The sequence below is a fragment of the Camponotus floridanus genome, unplaced genomic scaffold (genome assembly GCF_003227725.1).
Source record: "Camponotus floridanus strain SB8 unplaced genomic scaffold, Cflo_v7.5 scaffold43, whole genome shotgun sequence".
NCBI lineage: Eukaryota > Metazoa > Arthropoda > Insecta > Hymenoptera > Formicidae > Camponotus > Camponotus floridanus.
This window is the reverse complement of record NW_020229581.1, coordinates 292,940-310,609: the sequence shown is the minus strand read 5'-3', so window position 1 is coordinate 310,609 and position 17,670 is coordinate 292,940. Positions and strand designations below refer to the sequence as shown.

The window sequence follows — 17,670 nt, the reverse complement described above, 5'->3', positions numbered from 1 at the left end:
TGTCAAAAAGATTGCTTTTTTAGATCTCTATCGCCTTCAAATCTCTCTATGTGTTTTTCTTTTCAGCTGATAATCAATTTTATTTTTTCTAGGAGAAACTTTTAGGTAAAATCATAGGTTGTTTTATTTAAAATTAAGAGTAGAATCCCCAATTTTTTTCTTTAAATTTTTATATTTAGCATTTAACATTTATTAAATATACTTGTAATTATATTTATCTACCAAGGATTATAATGAAAAATAACAAGTTATTTTCACAGAATATCATATTGAGAATATGACAAATTTTTCATTGCAACAAAAAAAAAATATATATATATATATATATATATATATATATATATATATATATATTATCTTCTTTATCAAAAAATATCTTAAAGTTTTTTCCATGATCTATCTAATATACTTGTATTAATATATTTCGGGACATCTAATATGTTGGAAAAGATTCTTCAAACTTGTTTTAATATAAATTTTGATAAATTTTAGACATTCATTATAATATTTAATAAAGAATACGCTCGGTTCTTAAAACGAAACACTTTTCTTCCTCTTTATTAATTTCCGTTTCATCGGCTGCATCACGAGAGTTTCCAGCGGATCACGAATTTCGCTAGTATCAATCAGTGAATTGATCCTACGCTGTCTGCCTATTTGACCAGTTTCTGATTCCTCGACTGGCAATTTGGACCACTTCATTAGGAAAGTTTTGGGCTTCTTTGGCTTCTCCGATATCAGTTCCATGTTGGCGATTTTGCGCGTTCTATCAAGTTTCTGTGTCAGTGACAGCGCCTGTTCGTCGTTATTTTGATTGTCGAACTTGGTCGCGTGTCGTTGGAACACTACATCGGCTGCCTCCAGCGTGTTCTTGGCTTTTTCGATCTCGGCGTTTAGATCGATCACGTCAAAGATGCGATCCTACAAGAAAGTAAGTCCTCTAGATAAAAATAGTAAAAAAATATAGACAGTATTCTCATATATTGGTTGCTCTATAATTATAGATACAGTTATATGTTCTGAATTATAATAATAAATTAATCTTTTACGCGATGAATGTTTCGACTTTTTTAAAATTTAATTTTTAACTGCAAATTATTGATTTTTTGTTTAATTCAACCTGCATATCCCGTCTTTTGCGTCTCAATTCCGCCATATCTTCCTCGAATGCAGCAGCTGCGCGTTCCTTAAAACGTCGATGATTTATCACGAAATCGTCCTCGTAAAGATCTTCTTGAATGGGTCGACCATGTCCGTCGATTAGAAAGTCCAGCTCTTCGAAATCGTCACGATTTCCCGATAAATTACGGGAACCTAAAATGTTAGTAGACTCTTGTAAGATTATATTGTTAAGATATTAATATTAATTCTACTTTTTTGTGGCAACTCTTCAACTTAAAAATAATTTATTTATAATATTATAATAATTATCATATATATAATTTATGTGTAAAGTTACCAATTATATTATATATGTACACATATATACAGTATCACGATTTAATATTATATATTCTTCAAAAATATATGCAAAGTTTAGTAAAGTTAGAGAGAGATGGATTTATATTAATCTATTAATATATATAATTTTCAAGAATTATATTTATTAATTTTTTACTTGCTTCATAAAATAAATTCTTACCTGTAATTTTTACACAGCTAGAGAGAAGTCTGCATGCGGATAAAAGGAAAACAACAAGAATAAAGGAGACATGGAAACATTTGTAATACACACATGTATCACTCATTGTCAGTTATATCAATCAGCTTCTCGAAAAAGGTTTTCAAACGAGATTTATTCATAAATAAGAAAGATAAAGTATACATATATGTTGAATGCGGCAAAAGTTTTGTAGATTATGTCGCGCCTCTTTTGAAAAATGTGTTCTCAAAAATTTGTATTACAGAGTTTACTCTCTAATAACGAGAAATAATTCTCTAAAAATGGTAATATTTCGGAGCAATTATGACAGAATATGATTCTTGCGTATATAATAGTATATATGTGAAAATATTTGCAGAGTTTCTGAAATGTATGTATCAGAGTTTCTAAATGTATCTCTCTTTCTTTAGGAACAATCAACACTTAAGCTCTCTCAAAGGTCGAGGAGCAAAAAAGCGAGAAATTATCACGATGCGAGGAATATCACCAGAAAATATATATATATTAAATTTTGAGTAATATAATTAATGTAAAATCAACTAAATTCATTCGTTGAATTTTATATAATCATAATTTAATATAAAAATAATCTAAATAAAAATAAAATATTACATATAAATGTTTGTCAATTATAAAAAAAATAGTTTCCAGTGAATAAAAAAATAATTTAATTTATTATGATAATTCAAACTGCATATACATTTTCTACTTTAAAATATCATAAAATTATTTAGTCATGTAAAAATAGACAGATTAAATATATTTTCGAAAGATGTGCCTCGCATATTAATGTATTAATACAATTACAGAGTTTCGCAAAACGAACGTACGCATTATATCATAAAAATATAAGGTACACATATTGTCAAAATACTATTATGTTAATATAACTAATGTGTACGTTCTTTTTACAAATAAATTAACGACACATTGTAATTGCACGACCGCTAAGAACGCAAGCACACGATCGTTATTTAATGTTATATATATACTGGAAAAAAATTCTATAGTCATACATTCAAATACAATAATGTCTTAGCGTTATAGTCGTAATATTGTAATTGTGAGATTGCAACAGATAGTCAAAAATTTCAATTAAAAATATTATTGCATAAAATATATATGTTATATATATTTTATAATAATTAAAAAATTTTTTTGGCATATATATTCAATTATTTAAGGAATAATTTAACAAAAGATAAAAACATTTAATAAGAATCGAGAAAAGTTACTGTTAAAAGTTTCTGCTCCATTTTCCAAAAAAAAATCTTTCTAAACAATCTCTCCGCATGAAAATCATGACGGACTTTATATTAAAATTTCTCTTTCACGGCTCACAAAACGGAAGTCTTCAGGATATATCTATACGGCTGTAAAACACCGTCGTGAAAATTAAAATAGATCGCAAGATTCTTCTCATCTAGAAATTGACGTGCTTTTCCGCTCGTTCGGCACTGCGTACCGACACCTTCTTACTGAACTGACTTGAGGTTGACGATTGTTGAACGATATCGGTATCAGCGGCAGTTTCGTTGACTAACGCTTTGAGAGCTGCCGCTCTACGTTCCCTCTTGGCTTTCCTTTCGGCGAGCTCCTCCATCTCTGACTCGAGATCGTGGAGGCGAGCCTTCGTCTGTTTAGCTCGGCTGGCTGCTGCGCTAGCAGATATTAGATCGTCGTCCTCGTTGATCAGTTTAGTCCACCTGGAGAACATAGGTTTACTCTCGTCGGCGCGATCGATCTCGTCGAAAAGCTTTGAGCGCTTCTTAAAAGTGCTTTCAACATCCTCGATCGCCTGCTTGGCGCTCTTCCTGGCGGTTATCGCGTTCTCCAGGAGATCACTGGGGCTTTTTTTCGCCTGATTCGCGGCAGTAGAGGCCTCGAGCTCGTCCTCGATATTCAACGCAGCCACTCGAGCTCGAAAACGACGAGTCGTTGCCGTCACCTCGTCCGCAAACTCATCGCCCATCCTGCGACGCGCCGATATGCGCTGTCCACGGCTGTCATAGACGGTGTCCTCATCATCGAAGGCTAGCTGAGGGTCGGTCAAGGGCGATAGTTGGGAGGCGCGATTACGGGGGTCGAGGTCGAGGTCAGGGTCGCGGCCAAGGGAACCGGTGCGGGGACCGGAGAGGTCGCGCGTTCCTGCAAAAACCGATATCAGAAAAAAGCGTTGACTTGTGCGAGTAGAGACGAGCGATAATGAGCGATGATGAACGATGAGCGATGATGGACATATCGCCGAGAGGCGAAATATCAAATGATCGAAGTTGCGTCAACGATTTCAGATGGAAAATGATGAAAGTTGATGAGAGATAATGATGGGTAGAAAGGAAAAAGATGGAAAATCTCGCAATGTCGCGATTTAATCAAGTCAGTTATAATAAAAATTGTAATCTAAAAATATATTCATTATTATTAATAATTATGTTTGTATCACATCAAGATAAGTCATAATTTAAGTGTTAAGTGTGATAACACACATTTTAACTGTATTCTCTAGGATAATGAATTATAACCAGTGATGGTATCGAGGGAAGGTGCAGGTAAAAGAATATCTTATTTGAAATGTCTTTATTTAAAATTATTATGTTTCACATTATATGCGATATATAGATAAATATTGATATATAAATCGCTCAACTTAATTCAATTTTCTTCTTCTACAGAATTAAAGATTTTATTTCCAGCACTGGTTATATATATATATATATATTAGTTTAAAATTGTAATAAAAATATAACTTGACGTTAGATGTAACAGCAATGGAAGTGCATTAATTATAATAAAAATTTATAATGACAAAAAAGATTAATAAGTTATATATTTTAAATTATATAAAATATATAAAAAATATATATTATGATAAAGGAAATCTATGTTACCTACTATATGTGTGATAAAAATATTATGAATTAAAAAATAATTTACCTATTTAATTTTGCCAAAAAAAACTTATGTAAATATTATATAAAATTGAAATTACATTGTTACCTGTGAAATTATTATTCATAAGATTTTATAAGAAACTGGCATCGTTTTTGTACCGGTTCATTGCAATGCTTCTCTACTTACAATGATTCAGCCAAGTAAATTTTATACCGTGCGTTGCACATATTTTTAGTCGTTTGACAAAAATAAATTCGAATGCGCATCGCATTAACAATCTGGCACATCTACAAAATTCCATTAATATGCCTGACTATGCTAATAAACTAAGTTGTATCTAACGTCAAGCGTAACGCTTATCCTCCGCATCACACTATTTGCGATAATTAGAAACATAGCGTGTCTCAAATAAGTAAATAATTGTGACAGGTAACATTGCATTCGCGTCCTCTCGGCAGAAAAATTAGAGTTATAATTTAATTAGATTTTATAAAATTATTAAATACTTAGAGCTTTTATCATGCTAACTTTAGATATTACAATTTTTTAACCATGTAAGAGTTTCTTCTGATAGATCGTTTTCAATCTTTAAACAATTCTTAATAATATAAAAAAAAAATACAAATTAATCATGACCTAATTTTCGCTGAAAGATTAATTTTCTCTGATGACAACTGAGTGCTGGTTTTACTTTTTCTCTCTTTTTCTGCTGAAATATCCTATAAGATCGAAATCCACAAAATCTACTATTCCTTGCAACCGATAATTCATGCTGATTTTGTGCGATTACGTAAAGTGCGAAGACGTAAATTTATTCGTCGGTAATTGAACGATTACTGCCAATTTTATTGCAGACGTATTACTCAAGAGGACATGTGAAATATATCTCTATAAGTCGCCTCACTATAGCTGTGTCGATGTGAGTCATGAGTATATGTGGACTATATGCATGCGTGTAAATGTTCGAAAATCAATGGCGAAGATAAAGTTCCGCGATGTCGAAGTGTAAGTCCCGAATCGATTCTTGAGAAGCTGGCGCGTTGATTTACAGCCAGTTGATCTTGTGGACGATCGTCGCAGCAAGCGCAACATACATACAATAATCACACCACCCAAACTTATCGCGGAAAAACACGTGTACTTAGGAAACAAAACGTTTATTCAAACAAGATGATACATCAAGAAACTAACTATAGACGGCAGGCAAGACAATAAAGCCCGATGCACGCAAAAGGGTGACATCAAAATCTAATCAAAACGTTAGAATGTGAAGTCCTCGTTCGCTGATTACCAGGACAACAAGCTTTAGTCTTGATAATATTCAAAGAGAAATTGCGAAATGTCTCATTATTTACATATCTCTCGCTACAATACTTCATCATAATCTATTTTAATTTATTTATAATTTTTTTCTAATCTCTAATAAATTGATTATTATTGATTAATGCAAAAATAATGCTTGATTCACATATTTTGGATCTAGTATTTAATTTATTTTTAACGTATTGTGATATTGGATATATATAAATATATGTTATACAACACATTTTTTTTTTAAATTTTGGGAAAGTCCTATTAGGATTAAATGGCAATAAATATTTTGCTTTCTTCTTCTACACCTATCTCTAAATATTAGATAAAATAATATTTTTTACTATATATATTTTCTGTATCTCATCTCTTTTTATTAATATAGATCTCAGTTAACGGCGATAAATCCTGGGCAACGATTCTCCATTCACATCCTAATTTCGAATTTTGCATCACGATTCCTCTGATCAGAAAATTGATCGAGGATAATCGAGGCGAATGTCAAGGCGAGTAATCAGTTGACAATACCTCGCCGCAAAGTAAATCGATCATGCGAGTTGTGGAAATTGGAACGAGAGAGGACAGGAAGGGAAAGGGGGGGAATAAGAGTTTCTCTCTCAAATATTTGATTTGCATAGCGAATTTCTATTTAGCGCGAGCCTCATCGATAATCTCTCGAGGAGGATCTGGCAAGTCTTTTTTGCAACACTCCTTTAAAACCACTTCGGAAAACGACTGAACAGGTTACCGATGTCGCTACGGCGCGCCGCGATCTCGTCGGCTAGAGAGTTTCTCGGCTCCGGGAACAACGGCCGCGAGCTATACTTCCGGTCTAGGTGATCGACCATGGGCTTGTAATAGGACTCGCCCTTGTCGTAGTTGCTGCCGTAGATGAATGTGCGCGGCCTGCTAAGGATTGGCCTCGACATCTCGATTAGGCTGCCTTTCTGTTATCTGTAAATTAGACACACGTTTGTATTGTGATCTTCGATGTACATTATAAGAAGAGGGTAAAATTTAAAAAAAGATATGGAAATATGCCTTATTTTCAAAATAATTCGAATTTTAATTAATAGAATTTTTTAAAGATAAATCGTTTCTTATAGTAAATATGAGAAAGATTAAATGAAATAATTAAATATGATAATCGTCAACAAAAGAAAATAAAAAATTACATATACGTAAGAATAAAATGAGAAATTGTATTATTTTTAATTAATCAAATCATATTATTAGTTAGTTTAGAAATTCTATTCTAAAAATGAGAGTGCAGATTGCTTTTGTGAGAAAAATAATATCTATCTTTTGTTTTAATAAAATAATATATTCAATAGTCTATAAAAATATTATATAAATTATTATTTTCTTTATATACTTTATCATATTTTTATCAAGTATGCTTTTTATAAAATAATTTTTACATTTTTTATTAAACTGATTATTTATAAAATATTCGAATTAATTGTTATATACTAAATGAATATTATGTAGCCCGCAGATATTACATTTAGTCATATAAACTTTATATATGTAGTGATACATGTCTGTTAATTGAATATCTAGACATTGATATTTCGTGTCAGTGTTATTATTAATATAAAGTTCTAATTTAATTCTAACATATGAACAAATGTTTCAGTTATTCCATCCACGTGGAAATATATAACGAAATAAGACCACGTGACCACTCGAGAACCTCTCTTGCCTTTCGCCGTTCTCCACGTGGCTTCCAAGAGACGCGGGCTATACCGCGTGTAACAAAAGTTCGATGAATTTTCTCTTGATGGTTTAGCTCGTCATCGTCGGCAAACTGGAGCGAGCGACTGTACCGCCGATCAAAAATAGCCCGTGTCTAATTTGGTGCCCGTGAACTGAACTGGCACGGTGTACACGAGGCCCGGGCTAACACAGCCTCCCTGAATACGAGGCGTGAATCCCTGCGCGCCCACTCTCTCCTTCAGGGCCGACTTTTGTGTCTGTGTTCGCGGTAAAAGACATGGTTCAACGTGTGATTTTAATTATCGCATTTTCAGCCTCTAATTCTGAGGTTGGAGCTCAGAACGGCGAGATCCATCAGGTACTATTTACATTGTTTGTTCTCGATTAAATCAACTTTTACTTGAAATAGACAGACACAATAACATCGTTGTGTCGCAAATTTTCAACCTACGTTGAAGATTAATGTTCTTCGACCGCCTCCGCTCACATCTTTTGTTTCGAAATTATTTTTAAGTTGTGCAGCCATATTAGAGCAAGAGATATATTATTGCGAATGTAGGCTAATGAGAGCACTATAAGTCGGTCAATTTATTTTTGTTGACTATTAAATTATCGGAGCTATATTAAGCAAAGAATTTCTTAGATATAGTTCAGGTATAGTAAATAATTAATAGTAACACATTTTTCGTGTTCGAGTGTTTGCACTTAAGTAAAGAAAAAATTCCAAAAAGTCAATTACACTAAACAAAGAGATTTCATGGCAAGTTCTTAATTATAATTAATTAAAATTACTTTGCAGATTTAAAAATAAATCCAAACTTAATGGATAAAAAGAAATACACATATATATATTATTATTTTACTCTTTAAATATACGCGTATCCTTTTTTTAAATAATTAAAGATACAAAATAAAATTGAAATTATAAAAACTAGTCAATTTATAAATTCGCTTATTTTATTTATTTTTTTTTATTTAATTTGATCTAACAATAAGTGTAAAACTTATATGACTTTGCATTTCGAATGCTGACTTTTACTGAAATTAATTAGAATTAAATAGAATTCGTGAAAATTTTCAACGTTTTAGTTTTCAACGTTTTATCTTTATACCGCAGCACGATAATGATGAAACTTTTTTGACAAATCATAGCTTTTAGACACTGGCAAATTCATTTATCTATATTCCATATACAAAATATACGTATTTTTGCTGGCTCATGGATATCACGGATCATCGACACAAATATATCCAATAATAATGGTCGTTTGAAATAAACATTACGTCTCGCGTGTCGGAAATAAATTCACAGCTCGGAATAAACAGCGAAAATGATATCTGCACTGATACATCCTTCTTCGGTCGAATACGCTTTTCCGTCGAATTGCACGTGCCAAAATACGACAAACTATAACTGGCTTCTTTCAATTAGATTATTTGGTCGACTTAATTGGCTTGTATATGTCTGGCGTCCGTCCGCTAGGAAAGCAGCTATGATTTAGAACGTATCGGGTCATTACTCAATCATTCGTTCATGTCTTCTCCTTCCTCGGTATCTTACTATGCACGATGAGTAGTCATCGTATTTGTACGTTCCAAGTCGTACGATCATTCAGAAAAGTATGTAGCATTTAAAACCAACATGTCTATATGTTTAAGAGACAAAATTAAAGTTGTTTTAATTTAAGATTAAAAATAATAAATATAATAATAATAAAATTAAAGAAACTGATATTATAAAAAATATATAAAATATGCGCGATTAGTTTGTAAGTGACAATATATAGATACAGAAACAAAAAAAATCAATTAGATTGCATTTACAAATTGAAAGGCATAGTAAATTCTTGGATTTTATTAAAACTAATTTCAAATTTAGTTACAATATGAATATTTAAGTATATAACTCAATATAAAAAAAGTGTGCAAATCTGAAAATTTTTTATATTAAAATATAATAAAGATATCAAAATATTATATTTATTATATATATTTAAGTAATGTAATATATATAATTAATATTCTCTTTAATTTGTAAAAAATCACACTGAAGAATTGAATTTGTTTGAATAATTTTTTAAAGGCTCTTGGCATTTTTGAAGAATTAAGAATTACGATCACGCAAATAGTAGTAACGAAATTATGACGCTATTATTGACAACCGCAATGATACATGAAATATTTGGCCCGTTATTATAGTGAGAGTGAGCGATGAATTATCCCGGGATTCACCACAACTCACTTTATGCGATTTCGTGTAGAAAGCGTCGGCGGCAGTGAAATGGATCAACGACAAGCCGGACACGTAAATGCGCTTATGAGTTACTCGGATATAATGCCAACTGTTTTAGATTCTGACTCAGTAACCCCGCTAGATCTCCATATAAATTATTTAATCCCCGAATTTTCGCTTAGACCACTAGACTTAAATATATCGTCGCCAATTGCGCCGCCTTCTTGTTAATTCGTATCGGATGTCTGTACGCATCATATAGAAAAACGAAAGATTGCAAATATAATAAGAATTTAATAGTCAATAAATAATTTCTAATGAAAAAATATGTTATAAATCTAATATTAATTTTTAGCTGCGATAGAAAATATTGTAAACATGTAATATTTTCGTAATTTTAGATGTAACGAAATTTTATACGAAATTTTTACACGAATATTAAAATAAATCATTACACGTTTTATGAACATGTGTATTTGTGTAAGTAACGTTTTAATTAATAATCTGCGAACTATTAAGTAACAAATAATGGTATTAATTGATAAATAATTATTAATATAATATTATAAAAGATATGCTTATTATCGCATTAATTATTATTTTACACGAATATGAGTTATTAATTTCCCGAAATTTATATAAATTTTTTTATATGTTTTGCGAAGGATTGCAAGTACAAAATCGAATTTTTAGCTAATAGAAATGGCACTCATGGTGTTAGACCGCGTTAGTTCTCTCTCGTTGCGTAAGTCTGCCAAATTTAGCTGGTACAGACGGCACTTAAAAACGGTGATATCGATTACCAAATAATCTCCGCGCATATAATTGACTCTATAGTTTTTCTTAAATAAGCTACACTTTTAAACGCAATGTTATTTTTTATTTAACTGATGTTTAAATTTTATATTGTTAATGTTAATACTAGTAACACACATAACACTATCATATTTTTAATTCATTAATATCATTTAGATTAGGTTATTAAATTAATGATATTATGAATCTATATCATTTATACTAGAAAACACATGATTTTAATACTGTAAAAAAATACATTTTAATATTTAAAAAAGTAGAAAATGTTAATGAAATTTGCAAAATAGTAATTAAAAATTGCTTGATTAACTTAGATTCGTGAAAAAATTATATACATTTTGCTTGATTGATTGTTAAAAAAAAGAGCACATTTCTTATATATGAAATTAAATATATGTATATAATTGCAAAGTAGTTCAGCTTAATTGCGTGATTATAATCTGATAATTTTAATTATGATAAATGATATCTTTAAGCGCTCTATTAACGATGCCAGCTGATTAGGAACGCAAATGGCATACGATGAATGCTGTTAATTTCGTTGCACTATGCGAATGATCATTCCATTACATCATGATTGTGTAAGAGAGAGAACTTCGTTATATGTGCAAAATAGAATATATGTTCAATAAATTAAACCATTTGTAAAATTGTCTCGTACAAAAATTATTTTTCAGGAAAAATTATATTTTAATTTCAAAAATTTATACTAATTTTTAAGATAACTTATTTTTATAAGAATATGAAATAAAAATATGAAAAGAAAAAGGAAAAACTATCCGTAGAAAAATCATCTTAATATGTGTTTTATCGATGCAATACACTGTAATACGTGCAGATATTTGCGAAAAAGAGAAGATCCGTGTTCCCGCACTATTGGCAATTTGTACACATGATATATCCGCACGCGTGACGATTGATTGATAACGCGATCGATTTTTTTTCCTCGAATCAAAAATCGCGGCGCGAAAATCGGGACGCCCTTACCTAAAACGATTGTCACGAGGTGTTATCCCTCAGGATGCTGTTTCCTCGAAAGTAGCAGCGCGACTCCCACATCGTCGTTGCGTCGTTCGAATTATTTCCCACTCTCTCCGTGGCTCTCCCTACTTATCCCTATCCTTCTGGTAGTAATTCGGATTTGCGGTCGTATAGCTGAAGAGTTCCCCGGTAGGGATGCATAACGGGTGACCGATACTTACGTCGGCATGGTGACCACATGGCAAACAAATATGAATTGCACCCGAAGTAGTAGTCACAATCGTCATCTGACGTTGATTGCGATCTTTTTCTCGACATTCGCGAACGCTTTCAATGTGAATAATGAGGTACTCGAGTACTGGGAACCGAGTTCGTGTAAATATGATGAATACTTCGATACCGTTTCTTTATCCTGCTCGCGGTGCAACACCAGCAAGAATCTCGAACCAGCCGCGAATCGTGAGTTCATTAATTTTTTCGCGATTTTATTATATTATTTATTTTATTTCCATATGTGTTTTTCTCTGCTAGGTTTGCGATGTATGTGCGACAAGTTCAGTAAAACGGTCGGTTTCGAGAACGGCAACCCCCTTTGCGTCACCTGCGGTCCTAACATGACCGTGACCGCAGATGGAGGAGATTGCATCCTGCGTGCAAATGCAACGTGCAAGTGTTCTACAAACCAAATAAAATGTAATCTTAATAATTTCTCTTCGAAAATGCAGTTTCATAAAAATCTAAAATATAAATGTAAAAGATCTATGTAAGAAATATTCCTCGTGTGCAATCTTTTATCATTTTTGTAACAAAGATGTAACATATTCAAAAAAAGTTAAAATATTCAAATACTGAATACTATTCTTGTTTTTATAATTTTATACTAAATTACTTGTACGAAATAGTTAATTTTTTAATAACAAATATTTTAGATTTGCATAAAATGCATTTTCCCTTTAATCATTATTTTTAATTTATTTTGTATTTAATTACTTTATTTCTTTTTAATCACAAATTAATATTGATATAATTATAATTGTCTTTTGTTATTTTATTTTTTATTTATTTATGAATTAAATTTTGTACCTTTTTTCCTATTATTTGCAGTGGACAGAAATATTAATGGCATGCTGCTGGATAATGTATTTTGTGTAACATGCGTCCAAGATACGTATCCATCTCCCGATTGTTCCAAATGTCTGCCATGCGACAGTCGCGAGTATAATGGTCACGTTAATTGCGTATGTCCAAGCACAACGCACATAAGACTTCGAAATTATTGCCTGCATAAGGATGACATCGCTGACTGGCCAGATATCAGAAATACATACTTGATGAAATTTCGGAGTGAAAACGTAGACAGTTATTATTTGAGAAGCGAACTGCAAATAGCAGTGCATCTCTGCAAAGTACGTGATTAAAACACTCAAATTTCCTCCAAAATATTAAAATAATATATATAATGATTAAATTGTATATAATTCTACATAATTTATTAGAATATTGTATTTATAATAATAACACTCAATCTCTTAATAATTTTTTTTAGAAAAAAGATAGGGTAGCATGTGAACATTTGTCAAATATATGCGCCTTAACCCTTTACAGTGACGGTATAGCTTGCATGTTTTTTATGCACACACCTATGGCGCCTGTATGGTTGTTTTATAGTAAGCAGAATACTATAGCAATAATGAACGACACGAAAATATCCGAGAGATACAGTCTTAAAAAGGGAGATAATGTACAGTATAAAAATGTGCACATATCTTACGCTGTTTGTACATCTTGAATTTTAATATCTTGAACTTTTATTGTATATTTTTAGAGCAGCATCCTGGATTTCACAATTGCAAGATTTGCGTTGAACGGTGAATTCTTATCTATGAGCAGGCCGACTCTGCCGTGTCAATTTTTGAGAAACGTGAGATTTGGCGTAAATTTTAAGAAGAAATGCAAAACGACTGCTGCTGAATTATTAAACGCACAAATGGAATTACTGTCACCTTATTTGATATTTAGAGAGGACAATAAATCTTTTATACATGCATTGCCTGTGATTGTTAAATCGACGGATCAGGTAAAATTACGTGGATTACAATTTGATGATAATTATAATAATAATCAAAAATTTAAATACCTTTTTCGCAGAATATTAAAGAAATTTTACAGCAACAACTGGTGCGAAAGTTTTTTTTGGTCGATAATGTAAGCGGTTTCAAAGCATTATCAATATTTATGAACAATAACTTCACGAAAGCGTCAGAGCTCTCGGTGCTTCGATACATGAAATCTCTGACTATTTTGTAAGTGATTTTCATAGAAAGCGCTTCCTATAAATAATAAGAAAATAATACGAATTAATAAAATAAATATTTTCAGAGTAAATGTTCAAAATGGAAAAGACCATGGCAAAATTTATGCGCCCTTTTTAATCGTGGAATACGATGAATTAACATATCAAGATTTCCTCGACAACTCCGATGTTGTAATAGATTACAAAGTTACATATGTATTAAAGGATAATGATATAGACTATAATGTTGAGGTAAAAATCATAGCCATTGAAGAGAAACCTTCCATGCACTATTCATTATATATCTTTCTTTTTATATTTTTTTAGATAACTATCGGAGTTTTGACGGGAATAGCTTTGATATTTGCCAGCATCAGAGCGTGGAATTACTACAAGTGGAATTACAATGGCAATCTCAACATAGCAGTGTTATTGTGGTTCTTGATCTATGCTATGGGCGCGATTGGAAATATGATTACTTTCGTATGCATCAGCGTGTGTATATATCTATTCGTCTTTTATAAAGGCCAAACAGTACCGTACATTCTACTTCCCGATGAAGATAGTGAAAAAAGAATCCAAACATACATTATCATAGCGTTTAGTTTTAAGGTGAGTAACGCGATATTTTGAAATTATATGAAATTGATGAAGAAAATAAGATTCTATTATTTTATATATGCATAAAAACTTAATAATATATATATATAAAAAATTAATAAAAGAGCTTAATAATAATAATAATAATTATATATATATATATATATATATATATATATAATATTAATATTATAATTATTAATATTAATATTAATATAATTATAATATATAATAATAATAATAATATATATAATATTTTTTATAGTATTAATCTGTGTGATTTTCTTTCAAACTTAGATTATAGAAATGATAGGATTTGTTTATCAGCAATGGGGTTTAAGTATATTTTTCATCGACTGGGAGCAACCGAGAACGATACGTAACGAATCGAAGTACGATTCTCCGCATACCTCTCTACGAAAATTGTACTCCAATAGATTTCCGAGGGGCGAAGGCAAATCGTCGAGAATAACATCGGACATTATCGCGTCCAAGCGAAAGAGAAGATCGCACAAAACGAACAAGAACACAAGCCCGAATGATACGTTCAAGTCTTCTTCGATTGACAAATATACGCCGGATTTCTCTTCCGTCTATTCGCTCGCGAGATCTCCCTTACGAGAGACAACTGAGCATAATTATACGCATAATTTTCCGATCAGCGTTTGGAGAACATATTTCGTCGCGAACGAATGGTGCAAATTGCAAACCAGAAGAAAAATAAACGTGGCATTGCAATCAATTTATACTCTATGTATTTTAAAGGTCTCGAACATGACATAAAACATTTTCGCATAATTCATCTGTCGCATATAAGATCCGAGAAATGATAAGTTCATGTATTATTTTAGATATTCGACTTGGAATCGTGGATGCTGGCGGTACCAGAATCGACTGCTATAGATAAATCTTCCGAAGCGGACAATAATTTTACCTTACAATATGCGATTTGCACGTTTGTATACGCATTCGTATATTTCGCACAATGGTTAATCCGTGTTACATTTTACGAAAGATATATCAGAAATAGACTGCAAAAGTTTGTAGATTTATGTTCGGTCGCAAACATTAGCGTGTTCGTCTTAGCGCACAATTATTATGGTTTTTACATCCATGGAAGGTAATTTAAAAATGTTTTGCAAAATGAAACATCATTTGATGAAAGATGTAATTGATATTTGTTACTTGTTTAATAGATCAGTACATGGATTCGCGGACACTGATCTTCCTACTCTGATAAACGACCTGAAAAAGGAGGAAGATAACTTGTGCGCACATAGAGGTCTGGTACCTGGCACAACCGATCAGACTTTTATAGTATCGTTGACCCATTCATTTAAATCTTTGTACGATCAACTCATGAGACAAAAGGATAATGTATGCTTCAGATTGTTACATAATCTGTATTATTATGGAAAAAAGCATAACAGAATTAAAGATACAATTTTTATGTTGTAATATTTTTAGAACAAGAATCCATTTAGTTTCCACTTTCCTCTTTATATATATATCCGTAAATAATTATTTTACATTCAATATATATTAAAATTTTTTTCAGGGAAGCATAGGAACTTTAAAAGGAAGTAATTCACCTTCAAAAAGTTGGAAACAATTATCAGAAACGAGGTCAAAAGTGAGATTATTTCTAATGCAATTTCTGGATCATTATTCGGAAAATGAAGATTATATAATCAAAGAACAGTATATATTAGAGAAACTATGTGACATTCTTTTTGTGAATGCCAAAGATAAATCCGTCTTCTATATTGGTAATATAATATATCAATTTCTGATAATAAAAAAAATTAATAAAATGATTTTTATTTTAAACAATTTTATTACAGATAACAATTATTCCTTCAATAAAATGATACTTTATGGAAACGAATGGCTACTAGCAACATTCGAGATCACCGTATTTGCCTTCTTTTTGGCAATGTATAATTCTTACATTTTTGCCTGCATAACGACTGTTCTCGTATCACAACTATTCCTGATAGCTATCAGATGTAATGTTAAGAGAAATCTGTGCAACAAGTCGTTACTGGATAAAAGATTCCTAATGTAACCATAACAATAATATAAACAATATTGTTTATTTAAACAAATATCAACTATTATTTTTGATCACTATACAATTTATTTTCATAGCTCTGACAATCTCTCCTTTACAGTGAGATATTTCTACTATTCCAAATCATACAATATTATATAAACTATATTATTAATGATATTAATGATGACCTTCATCATGATGTCCATGACCATAATCAATACCAAAATATTGTTCAATACCTAAGGTTATCAAAAATGCTGGTACACCAAGTTTCCAACCTCTAGTTAAACATACTATGTTACGCATAAAAACTGATTGAGTACTTTGGTAGCGCCATACATAATTTCTCAGCCAAGGATCCTTCAGTCCCCTCTTGGCCAATTCTTTTTGAACATTTTTCAATTCTGACACATCCTCTATCTTATAAATATTAGGATCGGGTATTTTGTACGGTTCGGACTTATGACCTCCCATCTGTAGAACATACATATACATCACACATATATTACATTGTAACTATTATAATATATTACTATTTATTAATTTCTTCCTGTCATTGTTGATCAACAATGATCTTGTTAAACATCATTGATATCACATTGTACATCAATGAAAAATTTAAACGGTGATATAATATTCATATGTGTTACTACTTCAATCATATATTTTATTCTTGATATGTTTGTTACATGGAGGTTAATTTTTGTAACTATTGATTTTGCAAACTAGAGATCAACAGTGAAAAGAACTTATCCTAATATTACATTATGAAAAATTACTTATTATCTATGTACATAAACACCTGATTAATATTTATTCAATTAAAATTACATAATTACCTTTTGAAACAACTGTCTTTAAATTCCACCAACAATAATAGACTTTTACCGTGATTGATAAAATTAATTTAGAAGGTCAAGTACTTTTTTTTAGAGAAACTTGCTCTTTTCATTCTGATTGGCCAATAGATTAGCCAATATGCTTCGGGATTTGGATAGATTTAAAAATATACACCAATCACACACATAGTCGTTCATTAATAGTGCTATTGCATAGACATATAAAATACATAGACGGACAACCTACATAATATATAGTCTACGCCT

General features: G+C 31.2%; 3 protein-coding genes across 4 annotated transcripts; 1 reads left to right on the top strand and 2 right to left on the bottom strand.

The window, feature by feature from the left end:
- Window positions 1–516: 516 nt before the first annotated feature.
- LOC105258411 lies at window positions 517–11,758 on the bottom strand. Of its 2 annotated transcripts, XM_025411743.1 has the most exons (4): window positions 11,622–11,758; window positions 6,615–6,820; window positions 1,121–1,314; window positions 517–921 (listed from the first exon to the last, which is right to left on the bottom strand). In XM_025411743.1, exons 2-4 carry the CDS (start codon window positions 6,793–6,795, stop codon window positions 532–534), a joined length of 765 nt encoding a protein of 254 aa, XP_025267528.1. In that variant the 5' UTR covers window positions 6,796–6,820; window positions 11,622–11,758; the 3' UTR covers window positions 517–531. The 2 variants fall into 2 exon arrangements, with proteins under 2 accessions (XP_025267528.1, XP_011267940.1); XM_011269638.3 differs by lacking the exons at window positions 517–921; window positions 1,121–1,314 and adding an exon at window positions 2,564–3,811 and having other exon boundaries at window positions 11,622–11,756.
- A 21-nt stretch (window positions 11,759–11,779) lies between these two features.
- LOC105258412 (meckelin) lies at window positions 11,780–16,576 on the top strand. Its single transcript, XM_011269639.2, has 13 exons — window positions 11,780–12,074; window positions 12,147–12,308; window positions 12,720–13,021; window positions 13,162–13,356; window positions 13,441–13,692; window positions 13,764–13,918; window positions 13,995–14,160; window positions 14,236–14,520; window positions 14,806–15,273; window positions 15,360–15,628; window positions 15,705–15,885; window positions 16,067–16,277; window positions 16,353–16,576. The coding sequence occupies exons 1-13, from the start codon at window positions 11,843–11,845 to the stop codon at window positions 16,574–16,576; spliced, it is 3,102 nt and encodes a 1,033-aa protein (XP_011267941.2). The 5' UTR covers window positions 11,780–11,842.
- A 52-nt stretch (window positions 16,577–16,628) lies between these two features.
- On the bottom strand, window positions 16,629–17,584 carry LOC105258413 (NADH dehydrogenase [ubiquinone] 1 beta subcomplex subunit 3). The gene is made up of 2 exons (XM_011269640.2): window positions 17,404–17,584; window positions 16,629–17,038 (listed from the first exon to the last, which is right to left on the bottom strand). Exon 2 carries the CDS (start codon window positions 17,036–17,038, stop codon window positions 16,742–16,744), a length of 297 nt encoding a protein of 98 aa, XP_011267942.1. The 5' UTR covers window positions 17,404–17,584; the 3' UTR covers window positions 16,629–16,741.
- Window positions 17,585–17,670: the final 86 nt, after the last annotated feature.

What these genes read in the sequence shown, in the direction of transcription:
- LOC105258411 (XM_011269638.3), bottom strand. Translation starts at nt 6,795, where the DNA reads ATGTCGAGGCCAATCCTTAGCAGGCCGCGCACATTCATCTACGGCAGC. An exon ending in GGCGCGCCGTAGCGACATCG is followed by an intron (nt 3,812 to 6,614) that starts GTAACCTGTTCA and finishes CGGTTTTTGCAG; the next exon opens with GAACGCGCGACCTCTCCGGT.
- LOC105258412 (XM_011269639.2), top strand. Translation starts at nt 11,843, where the DNA reads ATGGTGACCACATGGCAAACAAATATGAATTGCACCCGAAGTAGTAGT. An exon ending in TAGCAGTGCATCTCTGCAAA is followed by an intron (nt 13,022 to 13,161) that starts GTACGTGATTAA and finishes AATTTTTTTTAG; the next exon opens with AAAAAAGATAGGGTAGCATG. An exon ending in TCATGAGACAAAAGGATAAT is followed by an intron (nt 15,886 to 16,066) that starts GTATGCTTCAGA and finishes AATTTTTTTCAG; the next exon opens with GGAAGCATAGGAACTTTAAA.
- LOC105258413 (XM_011269640.2), bottom strand. Translation starts at nt 17,038, where the DNA reads ATGGGAGGTCATAAGTCCGAACCGTACAAAATACCCGATCCTAATATT.